Here is a 15,542-nt window from a genome sequence, read left to right as displayed (position 1 = left end):
TTTTCCATTATATATTATATATATTATAGCATTATATATTATAAATAAAGGAATATATTATATTATATTACATATATATTATATTAAATATACATTCCATTATATATTATATATTATAGCGTTATATATTATATATAATGGAATATATATTATATTATATTAAATATTATAAATATTAATATAATATATAAATTAATACATTATATATTATATTAATATAATAATAATATAATATAATATATCATTATATATTAATATATTGATATATTAATTAATAATTAATTAATTAATAATATTTAATTATAATTATATTTATTATAATTATACATAATTATAATAAATCATCTATTTATTCATTTTCTCAAAAATCATTTGATCTGCTGAAAGAACAATAGGAGGACGATATTGACACTGCAAATGAAATTTCCCCTGGCAATGAGCTTGTCACGTACCGTTCCTGCAGTTGGCTTTGTGTCTCCTGTTACCATTTTAATAGAAGTGCTTTTACCGGCTCCATTGTGTCCCAGCAACCCCAACACTTCACCTGGAAGACAGAGTCATCATTGACGATATGATTTGTACTTCAAAGTTTGACCAGCCTAAATTCACTTAGCTTAGTAATATTTCGAAACAAAAGAACATCTTCCAACAACCCCTTTGTAATTTTCTATATTACAGTGTGAATGGAAAGACTTTGGATTTATAGTAGAATGGTTTGGTCTTCCTGATCCAAGATGGGGTTTCTCACCATTTGAACTGGGACATGATTTTGAAACAGAAATTGTTTCTCTGCCAACATGTCAAGTATCTTTATAATTATCTGTTAACCAAGATAGGTGAACAGTCTCAAAGAATGGAAATTTTCCCCCTTTTCATAGTCCCAAATCTAAATAATAAGGAACATTCTAATAAAGGGAACGTTATCCAAACCTTTATTAATGCAGAATGAGATGTTTCTAATAGCTATTTTCTTCTTTCTTGTTGAAAAGCAATGTTCCTTTTTCTCTTTATATTCCTTGTGTAAACAGCTTGCCACTACGAGTGGTTTCTGGAAAACATGACAAAGCATGATTTTCCCATTAAATTTCAGATATTTTGTGCATGCATGTTTTATCTTTCATGTCCTAGGCTATGAATCTAACCAGATTTTGTGACAGTGATAATTCAGCCTCTTTCTTTCAAATGAAATGCCTAAATGTACGTTCATGAATGAAGATTACTTTATCAACCACGGAGAAAACCAATTCGTAATCAAATTCATTGTGTTTGCGTTATGCCCTTGGCACTAATTTCTAGTTGATTTCTTTAAAAAAAATTTTTTTTGTTTATTTATTTTTGAGACAGAGAAAGACAGAGCGTGAGCAGGGGAGGGGCAGAGAGAGAGGGAGGCACAGAAACGGAAGCAGGCTCCAGGCTCTGAGCTGTCAGCACAGAGCCCTATGCGGGGTTTGAACTCACAAGCTGTGAGATCAGGACCTGAGCTGAAGTCGGTCGCTTAACCGACTGAGCCACCCAGGCGCCCCTCTGGTTCATTTCTTATTGAAATGAACTAGGTGTAAATTCACCTGCTGATTACCGTTACTAATGTCACAATTCGAGATGAGGCAAAATGAAACTGCAAGTCTTGCAGAAGACGCGAACTTTTGTTAAGGTTGATAAAAATATCGGAGAATGTGTTGAATTGCAGTGACGCATGAAGACGTGGCCGGTGAAGACCCACAAAAAACCGAAGAAGAGAAAACTAGAGGAGTCATGATAAGATACGTACTGCAAAAGATGCGATTTAAATATGACATACACATGCAATGTCACAGAAACAAAACCAAGTTGCGAAAAGAAAAACCAGGAGTTCAGCTCTCCAGGATAAGCTACCGAGCTCAGAGTTTTGTGAAGGGTCAAGACACTTGTCACCTCATCCGGGTTCAGAGTAGTGAGTGCATTTGCTGTTCTCGCTCTTTCAGCTTGGACATTCTCATCTTCTTCTTCTGGCTCTTCTGGGTTTGGATGATTTTCCCTACTTCTTGAGGAGATCCTACAGAGAAAATGAAATAACATACCATTCGATTCTAGCTGTACCACCTTATCAAGAGAACGTACGTAAGCCTCTATACTTAAATGACTATCCTTGGCTTTAAGAGAAAAAAAAGTAATTTACTACCGACAAGATTCCTTCTGTAGGTAGCCAAGTCCCTTGAAATATTTTCTTTGATTATTGTCTTTAAGACCTTCTATTCCATCTGTCAACGGGCTCTCTAAATTCCCTCAGATGCACACTCATCAGTGTTTCCCGTCTGCCTCATCCACATTGTGCTCACATTACATCATCAGTGATCGCCAGAACTGGCTTCTCTTCCCTTTCCAAAACGGTCCACCCACATACTGAACGCACCAGCTCATTCTCACGTCTCCTCTTCGGGGACTGATACTTGCTCTCGGCAGGAGAAAAACAAACTTTGGTGCTTCCCCACTGCTAAGAGAGAGGCACGGAACAAACAAAACTCAACTTGCCTAAAATCTGTTAAGACCCAGGACTTAGAAATTATGCATGCCTGCATTCAATCTAATGCGGTTTGGGGTTGGTTTGGTTTTTATTTTTTCCCCAGAATAACGATGTCCAGTTTGCCCTGCTAAGAACTGACTAGTAAATCTATCATAATAAATTGATGTTAAATGTACTGTCACCAACATTAAATATTGAAATTATACTCAGATGTTAAGAAATGTTCTCCTGACCTGAAGACTGGGTCTTTCCTCATTGTTTTTTGTCCATACTTCATTTCCAGACACCTTATGACAAAAAGGAAAATGATACTCTGAAGGTATGGCTAAAAAGTAAAGAAGGAACATTAGAATTAGCATCATCATGGGATTCAGATTCAGTGAACAATATTTGCCTTTCCTTATGGAAGATTTGATCATTTTCTTTTTTTTTTTTTTTTTTTAACGTTTATTTATTTTTGAGACAGAGAGAGACAGAGCATGAACGGGGGAGGGGCAGAGAGAGAGGGAGACACAGAATCGGAAGCAGGCTCCAGGCTCTGAGCTGTCAGCACAGAGCCCGATGCGGGGCTCGAACTCACGGACTGTGAGATCGTGACCTGAGCCGAAGTCGGCACTCAACCGACTGAGCCACCCAGGCGCCCCGATTTGATCATTTTCTTACAAATTTGACAAAAATGTTACAAAATACTTCGGACAGGAGTTTATCCAAACCAACCCTTCCAATAGGGGAGCAGGAAAAACCCTAAAAGTCCTGCATTAAATTAAAACACACACACACACACACACACACACACACAAGCTGACGAGATAGTAGGGACTTTTTTTAAAGATAGTAAGAACTTTTGGGCTCCCTGGGTGGCTCAGTCTGTGAAGCATCAGACTCTTGGTTTTGGCTCAGGTCATGATCTCAGGGTTTCATGAGTTCAAGCCCCACGTTGGGCTCTGCATCGACACTGCAGAGCCTGCTTGGGATTCCCCCTCTCTCTGCCCCTCCCCAGCTCACCATCTCTCTCAAAAATAATCAATTAAAAAGAAAAAAGATAGTAAGGGCTTTTTAAGCCCGATCTCAGTGGATGTAGGGGGTAGGCTTGACATCAAAGCATCTCTGCTCCTGGAGTTAGTTTTCAAACTTCAGATTTCATGGCACGTCCAGGAGAAGAAGACAGGAGAAAGTACACAACTCTAGAGTTTTCTTCCAAGCAAGGAGTAGAATAGGTGGTCTTTTCACTAATAAAGCATGGGCCTCAAAGGGTTTTACTCTTAGGGAAGGACATGAAGAACACCCAGGAGGTTTGTAAGATAATTGCCTTGAGTGTCAACCACGGGGAGTGAAACAGAATGAGAAGCCAGCTTTTGCACATATTTGTAGCCCAAATTCACATCATCTGAATGGTCCAAAACACCTCAAGCCTGGAATTAATTAACTAATTAATATTTATTTTTATTTACTTTAGAGAGCAAGAGCATGAGCCGGGGAGAGGGGCAGAGGGAGAGAGAGAGACTCTTAAGCAGGCTCCCTGCTCTGTGTGGAACCTGATGCAGGGCTCAATGCAGGGCTCGATCCCACGACCCTGGGATCATGACCTGAGCCGAAATCAAGAATCAGATGCTCAACCAACTGAGCCACTCAGGCCCCCAAGCCTGGAATTTAGTTAAAAGCACTACCAAACTAGTAGCTATCCAAAGAATTTGGCAGAAGCATACAAATTGGAATAGATATCCCAGAAACAGACCCTATATACACGGGCATTTTATATATGAACAGAGGCGTCCCTGAATATCAATGGAATGGCACAGGCTTTTCAATAAATAGTTCTGGACAACTGAGTATCTTTAAAGACAGGAATGAAATAGGACCCTTCCCTCACAACACAGAAATAAAATCAAGTGCGGGTGACTGAAGACATAAATGGGTAAGAAAATATAAGTCTTTTAGAGGACAACATCAAAGAATTTTAAATGACCTCAGAGAGGGACAGATTTCTTAAATATGAAATATGAAATAAAATTCATTAATTATCTTAATAGATTTAGTAAAACTATTTGATTATTCTTGATACACACAACCTTTGATAAGATTCAAGATTCATTCTTGATAAATACGTAAGCAAACGAAGACTAAAACCTCTAGTAAACTAGGGATCATGTAATACTTTACACAGTTAATAAAATGCTTCATCGTTAAGTACTAAGATGTTTCCAAGTAAAATCATAAACAATGGAAGGATGCCTGCCAGTAACAGCATTAGGTCCCAGGGTTTCTGTGTTGTGTCACTCAGAGCTGCACATTTTAATGAATATATGTCTTAACCAAACAACTGTATAACTTTAGGATTTGTTAGTGATCAATTAAAAAATAATTGAATATGTAACATCTCTGCATATATTTAGAAAATAGGAAAGATACACGTTCAATATACAAAGAATCTTGTGGAAATGGATATAATTTTATAAATTTATAAAAACTTGGGAAACTTTCTCCCTCAAGAAACTATTCTTCTGCCATTAAAGAGAAAAAAGAGGTCTGTAATCCATTTTGTTTCCCTTTTCTGCCTCAGTTACCATATGCACAGAAATAACACTTATATTCTATCTCAGTATCTTTTCCCAGTATAAAATTCCACTTAATTTTTCACCTTTCTTTTTCATTATTCAAATTAGTTTATTTTTTCATCCATACTTAAATGATTTTTGGCCATATAGCATTCTTTATAAATCACCACAGGCAATCCAAATTGTCTTTGGATACATATCATGTCAATAATGTATAAGAATAGCAACCAAGCTGGGGCGCCTGGGTGGCTCAGTTGGTTAACAGTCCAGCTTCGGCTCAGGCCATGATCTCACGGTTCGTGAGTCTGAGCCTCGGGTTGGGCTTTGTGCTGACAGCTCAGAGCCTGGAGCCTGCTTCGGATTCTTTGCATCCCTCCCTTTCTGCCCCTCCCCCGTTTGTGCTCTCTCTCTCTCTCTCTCTCTCAAAAATAAAAAACACTTAAAAAATTAAAAAAAAATAACAGCAACCAAACCTTTAGTATTTCTGAACAGCAACCAAGCCTTTAGTATTTCTGGTGTATATTATACTGTCATTGATTCCATATAGAAAAATATCCTTATGTTTTACTGTCATTATATTTGAATGTAGAATATAATAGAATATAGTAAGAGCGAGTATTTTTAGGATACTTAAATTTGCCGTTATTTAAATAAGACTAAGTGTATTACACAGTTACGAATCCTAGGCGATACACATTCAGGTAGAAAATTTTTCTTACTATTAAGATTGTTAAGAGAATGCTCTGATTGCCTTCCTTTATTTCATCATTCACACTTTCCGAGTTTCTCACATACACATAAAATACCTGTTGAAGAAACACAAGAGTTAAATGAAGTTTCCTCTGCTTGATGCATATAAAATTTGTGCACTAAATATGCAAACGTTGAACTTGAATTTGTTCTCTGTTACTAAAGTCTGTTGATGAGCTGACATCCTTCCTTGGTTGTAATCTCCAACACCTTCTGCCTTCCAATTGTATGTGGTAGGGATTGGCAGATTTCTTCTTCTATTTTTTTCATCTAGACTGATTTTATTTTTGACACATAAATATTACATATTTTGTTCGATGTATGCTAACATCTATGAACATTCTCAGTACTGAGAGGCCTTGCAGTGTTCTTTCTGGTTACAGTTCTGTCATCATTATCCTCACCTCCTTCTAAAAGCCAGCCGACACTGATCAGAATGTTAAACCCCAAATAGCGGGAGCTATTTTGTAAAATAGCTAGAAATAGACGTGTTAAGTCTTAGAATACGACTTTTCACAATTGTAAAATACCTAGAAATGGGTATTTTTTTCACAATTGTAAAATAGCTAGAAATAGACGTGTTAAGTCTTAGAATACGACTTTTCACAATTGTAAAATACCTAGAAATAGGTATTTTTTTCACAATTGTAAAATAGCTAGAAATAGACGTGTTAAGTCTTAGAATACGACTTTACACAATTGTAAAATACCTAGAAATACGTATTTTTTTCACAATTGTAAAATACCTAGAAATAGACGTGTTAAGTCTTAGAATAAGATAATTATTGAAGTTAAGCACTGCATTTAGTTTTGCATTTCCCTCAGTTCCATAAGATAGGTAAACGAGAGGGAGTATATAATGCTCATTATTCATTTTACTAAAAGTGAATGTTCTCAGAAGAATCTAATATTTTTTCTGCCAATAAATGCTAAAAGGGATATTTTAAAAATGACTACCATTTAGTGAGTGTCCACACTATGTGAGATCCTGGGCTTGGCAGAATACATATATTACCTTCTAAGAGCAAACATTATTTCAAACTTTTTATAATAGATATTTTATAATAAAATACCCTTGACTATAGTTTTGCAATTCTGATTCGTTCTTCAGATGAATATTTTTTAGCTGCCTCCTATTAAAAATACTACTTAATGGGGCGCCTGGGTGGCTCAGTCGGTTGCACATCCCACTCCGGCTCAGGTCATGATCTCATGGTCTGTGAGTTCGAGCCCCACATCGGGCTCTGTGCCCACAGCTCAGAGCCTGGAGCCTGTTTCAGATGCTGTGTCTCCCTCTCTCTCTGACCCTCCCCCGTTCATGCTCTGTCTCTGTCTGTCTCAAAAACATAAATAAATGTTAAAAAAAAAAGTATTTAGCACTAATGATTTTTAAATTTTTTATTTAAGTTTTTATTTTATTCTATTTTATTAAATGTTTATGTATATTTATTTATTTAGAGAGAGAGAGAGCATACACGTGTACCATGGTGGAGGGGTAGAGAGAGAGGGAGAGAGAATCCCAAGCAGGATCCACGCTGCCAGCACAGAGCCTAATGTGGAGTCCATCTCATGAAGTGTGAGATCATGACCTGAGCTGAAATCAAGAGCTGGGCACTTAACCAACTGAGCCACCCAGGTGCCCCTAAGTTTTTATTTTAATTTGAGTTAGTTAACAGACAGTGTTATATTAGTTTCAGGAGTACAATGCAGTGATTCAATAGTTTCATACATCACATGGTGCTCATTAAGAAGTGTGCTTGCACAGGGCGCCTGGGTGTTTCAGTCGGTTAAGTGTTTGACTCTTGATTTCGGCTCAGGTCATGATCTTATGGTTGGTGGGATTGAGCCCCATGTTGGGAGCCTGCTTGGGATTCTCTCTCTCCCCCTCTCTCTCTGCCCCTCCCCCATTCATGTGTGCATGTGCTTTCTCTCTCTCTCTCTCTCAGAATACACAAACATTAAAAACAAAAGGAGTGCACTTGCAAATTTCTTTATAGTGGGAGTGATAAAGTCCAGAACTGTGATGTAGATGACATTTATCAACAGTTGCCCCCAAATTCTCAGCAGCGCTTGGTTTCCCCCAGAAGTGCTTTGTAGCAACATGATTTCCTTCCCTTACCAATCACATCTCCAAAGCAATTTATTGACACTAAGTGGCAGGCAATCAAAGAGCGCAATATGTCACATCTCCCATGTGATCTGATATTTAGGAAAAGGGACTCAAGCACAGTCATCAACCTTATTCAGTTTTGCAATCTTAGTTTCAGAACTTACCAGCATCGAATAACTCCTAAATTTTATACTTGTTTCAACACTGGGCAAAGATTTCATTAATGGGCTACATGGTTAAGGTCAGTCACACAGTAGGTAATATTGCTTACCTCCATAAAAAGTATGAAAAATCTAATTAAAGTGTAGAAAGGTATTGAAATCATGCATAGAATTGAACTGGGGTCTTCAGGTTTGGCTGATGATTGGATGATGAGTAAAAATATTGAAATCTAGAAGAAAAATATCCATAGGTATTTTAATTTTCTCAGTCGGATATAATATTGTAAGCTTTTTAAACGAATAATCTGTTTTCCTAGGAGATATTCTCATTTTCACTTTATATATAGCAATATTGCTAGGTTTTCCTCTTTAGGAAGCAAGAAACTATCATTACAACTGAAACACAAGTTTATAATATCTAAAAGATAAATATCTTTTAAATATCTAGAAGATTTCGCACTATCTGATATGGATAGAGAGTAACAATAAAAGAAAGGGATATTACATTATTTACCCCTTTCATCACCCAAAATCCTCATATGCTTTTAGCACCAGCGTATAATTTAGAATTAACTAATGATATGACTTGGAATCTTAAAAGACAAAAGGACAAAATAAACGTTGAGGTATTTATTGCCGTATTTAAGCAATAGGAAAGATATGAGAATTATCCATTTTGACACTAAGGTAGGAATAGTGAAAGGTTGAAAACATCCTGGGAGGAATGAATAAGTCAAGGGGATAAAAGGCACAGCGGAAGAAATATAGTCAATGGTAAGGTAATAACGATGTATGGTGACAGAGGGTAGCTACCCTCGTGAGCATAGCGTAACGCGTTAACTTGTGGACTCACTATGGTGTTCACCTGAAACCAATGTGATGTCTTGTGTCAAGTATACTCAAAACAAAACTCAGAGAAAAATAGTATGGACAGCACCATACATGGCAGCCCATATTCCCAAGTCAGACTACTTTGGTGGTTTCCTAAATGGACTCCCTGGACCCAGTTCTCCTTTCGCCACAGACCCATGGGGCATTCTGAAGAAGGATTTGGTTTGGTTTGGATAAGAATCACTTTCTTTTACATATTCCATATAAGTCCTCTGATTGCAAAGATTGTTTTGCTCGAGCAAAGTGTCTGGCACTTTGTAACAGAGAAATGCAATAAATATCAATGAATGAGTGAGTGAGTGAATATTGGAAAGGCAGGAGGATTTCTATCTTTATGTTTTTATTCATCAAATAATCAAAAAAGATACATATTTAAAATTTTTTAAATGTTTATTTATTTTTGAGAGAGAGAGAGAGAGAGAGAGAGAGAGAGAGACAGAACCCAAGCAGGGGAAGGGCAGAGAGAGAGGGAGACACAGAATCCGAAATAGGTTCCAGGCTCCGAGCTGTCAGCACAAGATATGTGAGCAAGATGTGACCTGAGCCGAAGTCGGACGCTCAACCACCTGGGCCACCCAGGGGTCCCCAAAAAGATACATATTAAGGGTTCAATTTATGCAAATCACTTTGTGGAGTGGTATTGTAGTTACTACAGTTGTAGGAATAAAAAGGGGTGAAAGACAAGAAAAGGCTAGAAGCTGTTACTGAGCATTTACTGTTTACCAAGGACTTTGATGAGCAGTTGACTAGCACTGTGATGGTCAATGTGCTTTGAAAAAGTCAGTCCTGACCCTTTAAAGTATTATGGTTATTATATATATTTTCCGAGGGTCAGATAAATGAATTGACTTGCCCAGTGTCTTACAGCTGTTCAGTGCTAGGTCAAGGATTCAAACCGGGGGCTGTCTGGCTCTAGAGCCCAAACTCTTAACCGCTATACTTTTATAGGAAGATAAACGGCCATACATCAAGTCAGTGGACATGACGTCGGCTGCCATGATACATATGAAACAGATGATAGAACAAAAACGCATATAAATAATGTTTCCTCCACAAGCACCAGAAACATTTTCTGGAGGAAAAAGCAATATAAACAGAAACAGGTTCACTAGTTTATTTTATAACCTTGTATCAGAATCTCCTTGAAGATTTACTGTTCATGCCATTTATAAGTAATAAAGGTTCTGCTGTAACAAAGTATGCAGCAATATATCTTCAGTTATAAAAAACTGAAGTTAAACCTTCTAATTCTAAGAATGCAATTAAATAACTTATCTTTGACAACCCTACCTCTCTTCTCTTATTCCCTTAATGCACTAATTACCTCATCTATCTTGTCCCAAACATCAGAAAAATAAAAAGAATCCTTCCATTAGATCTTTCCTCTGGCAAACAATACCAACAACATTACATTTAAAGGAGTTGTAAAACACTTCCTATTTCTACTTCCCCATTCTATATTTATTCTTCCATCTGCTATAAACTGGATTCTATATTCACTGCTGTAAAAAACTGAAGTTTTAAAAAAAATTTTTTTTAATGTTTTTATTTATTTTTGAGACAGAGAGAGATAGAGCATGAACAGGGGAGGGTCAGCGAGAGGGAGACACAGAATCTGAAACAGGCTCCAGGCTCTGAGCTGTCAGCACAGAGCCAGATGCAGGGCTTGAACTCACAGACCGCGAGATCATGACCTGAGCCGAAGTCGGACACTCAACCGACTGAGCCCACCCAGGCGCCCCAAAAGCTGAAGTTTTAAAAGTTAGCTGTGGACTTCTACCTGTAGAAATATAGAAGAATAGATATCCTGAAAGACCTTACCCGTGCCATCTAAAACACATGTCCTTTAAATACACTGCTAGTCTCGGGGGAAAAAGTGAGAGAATTCTTTGACAGGAAACACAAAGTCTGAAACCTAACTTGGACTATTAAGTAAACACTAAATCTGAGCAACCAGGGAACAAATGTGCATTCCAGTTCAGGGATTGAGAGGTCCTTCCCTCCAAATACCCTCGATAGAATAAGTATAGAATGAATAACCCTCTTTAGGGGTATTCCTTGCAACCCCCTCATTAAGGCATGACGCTCTAAGATGGTGAATGCCCTACATGGGCTCTACACTGTACTTCTTGCAAAAGTAATTGAAAATTCTTCTAGGATGAAAATATCCCCAGTGTAAGATCTTGAATATGTGCACCCAGCTAAAATAAATAAACAAACAAACAAACATACATTCAAATATACAAAGCAGCCAGCCACAACAAGTGGCTGGGGGGGGGGGGTTGGAGTTTGGGGGGGGGGGGGGGGACAACCAACAATAGATTATAACTATTTGAAGACTGTTATCATTGTCAAAGAACAAGTACAAATATTATTTTAATTAAATGTATAAGTAAATCAAGTGTGGAATAAAGAACACAAAAGCAAGTAACAAGAGATCACGAGAAACCGCTGGACATATCTGAAATAGAGCCAAATCGTTTTCGAAAACAAAGTTGAAATTTTAAAAAGTTGATCAAAGATTAAGCGTAACTCAGAAATAGCTGAATCAAAAACTAAGTGAATTGGAAGGAGAGTCTGAAGCATTTCCCAGAATGCAGCAAGGACAAGGACATAGAAAGTTGGAGCAAAATGCTAAGAGATGTGGAGAACAGACTGAGAATAACACTAATACTATCTCAGTAGAGTCCAGGGAGCAAAAAATAAATATTTTATTCGCACTTTCATAAGAGAGGTAATATTTAAAGAGGTGCTGGCAGCGAAATTCCTGGAACTGACAAATGAATTCACAGATTCAGATGGCAAAATTCATTTGAAAAAAATGATAACTACAAAGAAATCCACACCTAGAAACAATGTAATGAAATTAAAGGTGCGAAAGTCAAAGACCTTAAAAGTAGTCGAAGACGAATCCTCTACAAAGGAATGGCAGACAGCAATACATCTCAATAGCAAAAAGGTCAGCAAGAGGTTAGTGAATTTAGGTGATAAGAGAAAATAATTGTCAGCCAAGAAATTTATATGCAGTAAAATTAACTTTTAAGAATGAGACTGAAAAATGGCCCTAATGAGAATAAAAAGACAAAGTTACATGTGTGAATAGTGGACAAACGGTCAACAAAAAGTGTCTACAAATATTTTTTAACTTCTTAAAATAATAATGTTTATTTATGAGATTAAAAATGAGAGAACCAAACACTAGAGAATATCATGTAAGTAGGGTGGGCAATTATTGATCATAAAGTCTCCAAAATACAGTGTTGGAAGTAATTAGGATATTAACTTTAGGCTCCATTAAGTTTGGCATGGGGAAAAGAAAATCAAGGATATTATGGGCTGAGTTTTATCCCCTGAAATTCACATATTGAAGTTCTAAGCCCAGTAGAACATGATTGTATTTGGAGATGGGGTCCTTGAAGAGGTCATTAAGATTAAAGACGTCATGGAGGTGGGCCCTAATCCAATGTAACTATTGTCCTAATAAGAGGAAATTTAGACAGACAGACACACACACACACACACACACACACACACACACACACAAGATCACAGGAAGTCTCTGAGAGATGATGCCCATCTATAAGCCACCACATAATGCACATCACAAATACAAAGCCATGAAGTAAAAAATGATATCACCAAATTGAAGTGTATAAACAATCACAAGAAATTCATTAAATTAAACGCACAGATTGTCAGATTGAATTTAAAAATGACAGCAAATAAAATCCAACTATATTCATTTGGCAACAAACAGACACAAAAGCATGACACCCAAAGGTTGAAAGTAAACCCGTGGCAAAACGATTTACCAGGCAAAAGCTAAATAAAAGAAATCTGGTATACCTATATTAATATCTGACATATCGACTTTATGACCAAAAGCCATTATGAGAATAAATAGGGCCACTACCTAATGATTCCAGACTTGAATGATCAAATAAAATATGGGTTTGAACAACATGGGTTTGACCTGTGCAGGCCCATGTATACATGCACTTTTTGTTCAATAAATGCAGTCCTGGAAATGTATTTTCTCTTCCTTATGATTTTCTTAATAATATTTTTTTCTCTAGGTTACTTTGTTGTGAGAATACAGTATGTAATACAGATAACATAATAATATGTGTTAATCGACTGCTTATGTTATCGGTAAGCCTTCCAGTCAACAGTATACATCTGGGGGAAGTCAAAAGTTACACGCATAATCGCGACCATGCAGAGGGCTGGTTCCCCTAACTCCCATGTTGTTCAAGGGTCACCTGTAGTCTCAAAATATATAAAGCAAAAACTGATTAAATGAGAGGATGAAACAGACAAAACTACCTTTATATTGGGATGAGTAAGGGGAGAAAAACCAAACAGATCAAGGACTAATTCCAATAGTTAAGGAGGCGTTACCTCGTTACGGCATTTGACTATTGTAGCACAACCACTTATAAAATCGACCCAACGAATGATATGATTGGGTACTGCAAGGAGGATACTTAGAGACTAAGAAGCAATTTAATAGCCTTTACGATCTCTGCCGGCATACTGAATTCTCCAACTGGCTGTATTTGTGACATTCCCACCCACACTAAATCCAAACCTTTGGATATTACCCACAAAGACCAGCCACTGTGACTGTACCAGCCCCAAAGAAGTAAGATGTTGGCTCTCTTTACCCTAAACCCTCTGCCCTGTCCCCACATACAGGAGAAGGGGAAAAACAGAACAAATAGAAAAATTAAAAGGGTAGACCCTGCTCCCTTTCTCACCACTGGTCCCCAAACTAAGGGCATGCCTGAGGTGGGGTTGGGGATGGAGCTTTTGAGATTAAAGCTATGATTTGGACTTGGCTGGCCTTTTAAGTGAATCTTAATGAGCTATTTTACTATCTGAAATGGTCAGAAAGCTATGATATCTGCTCAAGATGTCAACAAGGCATAGGGAAGAGAATACAGCAGAGAGTGCCTAATGTAATAAATGTTTTTATTTATTAATCAAACTTTTCCATGTTTATTTGTTTGATTACATTACTAGTCAATATGGTCACCTATCGCACTTTTTTTTTTAATAAGTAGAATTATTCAGGAGAAAAACTACACTGAGTTGAGAGGCTTGGGTTCAGGTGTGATTCTTTTAAGTTCTTCCCACTCTGTAAAATGAGGGGACTGTCCCAAGTGATCTAGTCTTTCAGGTGAGCCCTGCCAGGGTTTCTACAGATATTTTGTTTCTCTCCAAAGAAACAGAGATATAAAAGAGAAACCTCAAAGAACAGATGGAAATAGGAGAGAGAAAATGAACAAGAAATACTGAAACCATGAACACAGTCCATGGAGGTACAAAAGAGGTACAAAAGAAGTGATTCCATTCTCTTCTAAGTAACGTATTTAGGGGTGCCTGCATGGCTCAGTTGGTTGGGCACCTGACTTTGGCTCAGGTCATGATCTCATGGTTTGTGAGTTCGAGCCCCACATTGGGCTCTGTGCTGACAGCTCAGAGCCTGGAGCCTGCTTCACATTCTGTGTCTCCCTCTCTGTCTGCCCCTCCCCCAGTCATTCTCTCTCTCTCTCTCTCTCTCTCTCTCTCTCAGTCAAAAGAAATAAACATTTAAAAATTTTTAAGCATTTATACTTAACTTTGAATTCTTAAAAATAAGCTTTAAAAATATTTAATATAAATGTGCATATGTATGCATAGATACTTACAATAAGAAACCCGAGACACCAAAGGCCATTATTTTTTCTTCTCTTGCGAAAGATGAATGAAATCACATACGTGAAGAATATAAGAGAAGCTGCACAACCAACTATGCAAACCACCTGCAAACAATATATTTAGTGGCAAGATTAGAGATGCAGGTCACGTATGGGACGGGGAACAGGGAGATGATGAGACCATAAGGCTGTGTAAGGCCATTTTCTCACACACGCCTTTCGTTAACGATACAACGCTAATGAAAGTGAATGTTTGTTTCTATTATATTTTGGCCTGGTGAAAAAAATGATCACTTACAAGAGCAAACATGAGCACCAGTGGGAATCTGACTTCCAAAACCATGAAGCAGTTCATTAAATACACTGAAAGAAGAATCGAGCAGTATAATGGAATGTCCACCAGAGCCTGTCCGATCCAGTATGCCGAAGGACACAGGCCTGAAATCCATAACTGAGACTGAGTTTTTTGCTGATAAAGAAACAGAAGGGATACAGAAGGGTTTGAAATGTTGGGTCGAAAAGGTATTTTGTTTATGCGAAAATACAAACTTTTAATACATTTTAGAAATAGCATGTTGTAATTTTTTTGGTCTGTATTATTTTATATAGTGAATCTGAGCTTCAGTAACTTTCTAACCCAGGTCTAGGTAATCAGGCCTCAGGCAACTAATACCGTCCCAGAGAAACACCGTGTCACTGTGACTGGAGAAGGGCATGTCTCTAAGTATCTGATGTCCAATATGGGAATATACAGCCATTGGCTCAACAGGAAAAGTCTGGATTATTTGTAGAGTTGATTTACTCTTTGATGTAGATAAATGAAAATGACGATAACAAAATTTTAAAGCTTGATTTACAAAAGTGTTGTTAAAA

The 15,542-nt window shown here is 37.4% G+C and overlaps 1 protein-coding gene across 1 annotated transcript in view; it reads right to left on the bottom strand.

Moving 5' to 3' along the window:
* ABCA10 (ATP binding cassette subfamily A member 10) overlaps nucleotides 1-15,542 on the bottom strand; it is a 75,784-nt gene that overhangs the window by 12,817 nt on the left and 47,425 nt on the right. Inside the window, exons 24-31 of the mRNA XM_019466413.2 lie at nucleotides 14,968-15,138; nucleotides 14,661-14,774; nucleotides 8,187-8,306; nucleotides 5,775-5,861; nucleotides 2,734-2,825; nucleotides 1,912-2,032; nucleotides 931-1,048; nucleotides 453-544 (exon numbers count right to left, since the gene is read on the bottom strand). Coding sequence (XP_019321958.2) covers nucleotides 453-544; nucleotides 931-1,048; nucleotides 1,912-2,032; nucleotides 2,734-2,825; nucleotides 5,775-5,861; nucleotides 8,187-8,306; nucleotides 14,661-14,774; nucleotides 14,968-15,138 — 915 coding nt within the window. The remainder of the gene's footprint in view (nucleotides 1-452; nucleotides 545-930; nucleotides 1,049-1,911; nucleotides 2,033-2,733; nucleotides 2,826-5,774; nucleotides 5,862-8,186; nucleotides 8,307-14,660; nucleotides 14,775-14,967; nucleotides 15,139-15,542) is intronic.

The sequence above is a fragment of the Panthera pardus genome, unplaced genomic scaffold, assembly GCF_024362965.1.
Source record: "Panthera pardus isolate Hobbes unplaced genomic scaffold, ASM2436296v1 HiC_scaffold_3, whole genome shotgun sequence".
NCBI classification, from domain to species: Eukaryota; Metazoa; Chordata; class Mammalia; order Carnivora; family Felidae; genus Panthera; species Panthera pardus.
Note: the sequence above shows the minus strand (reverse complement) of the source record. Positions and strands in the feature narration are given on the sequence as shown.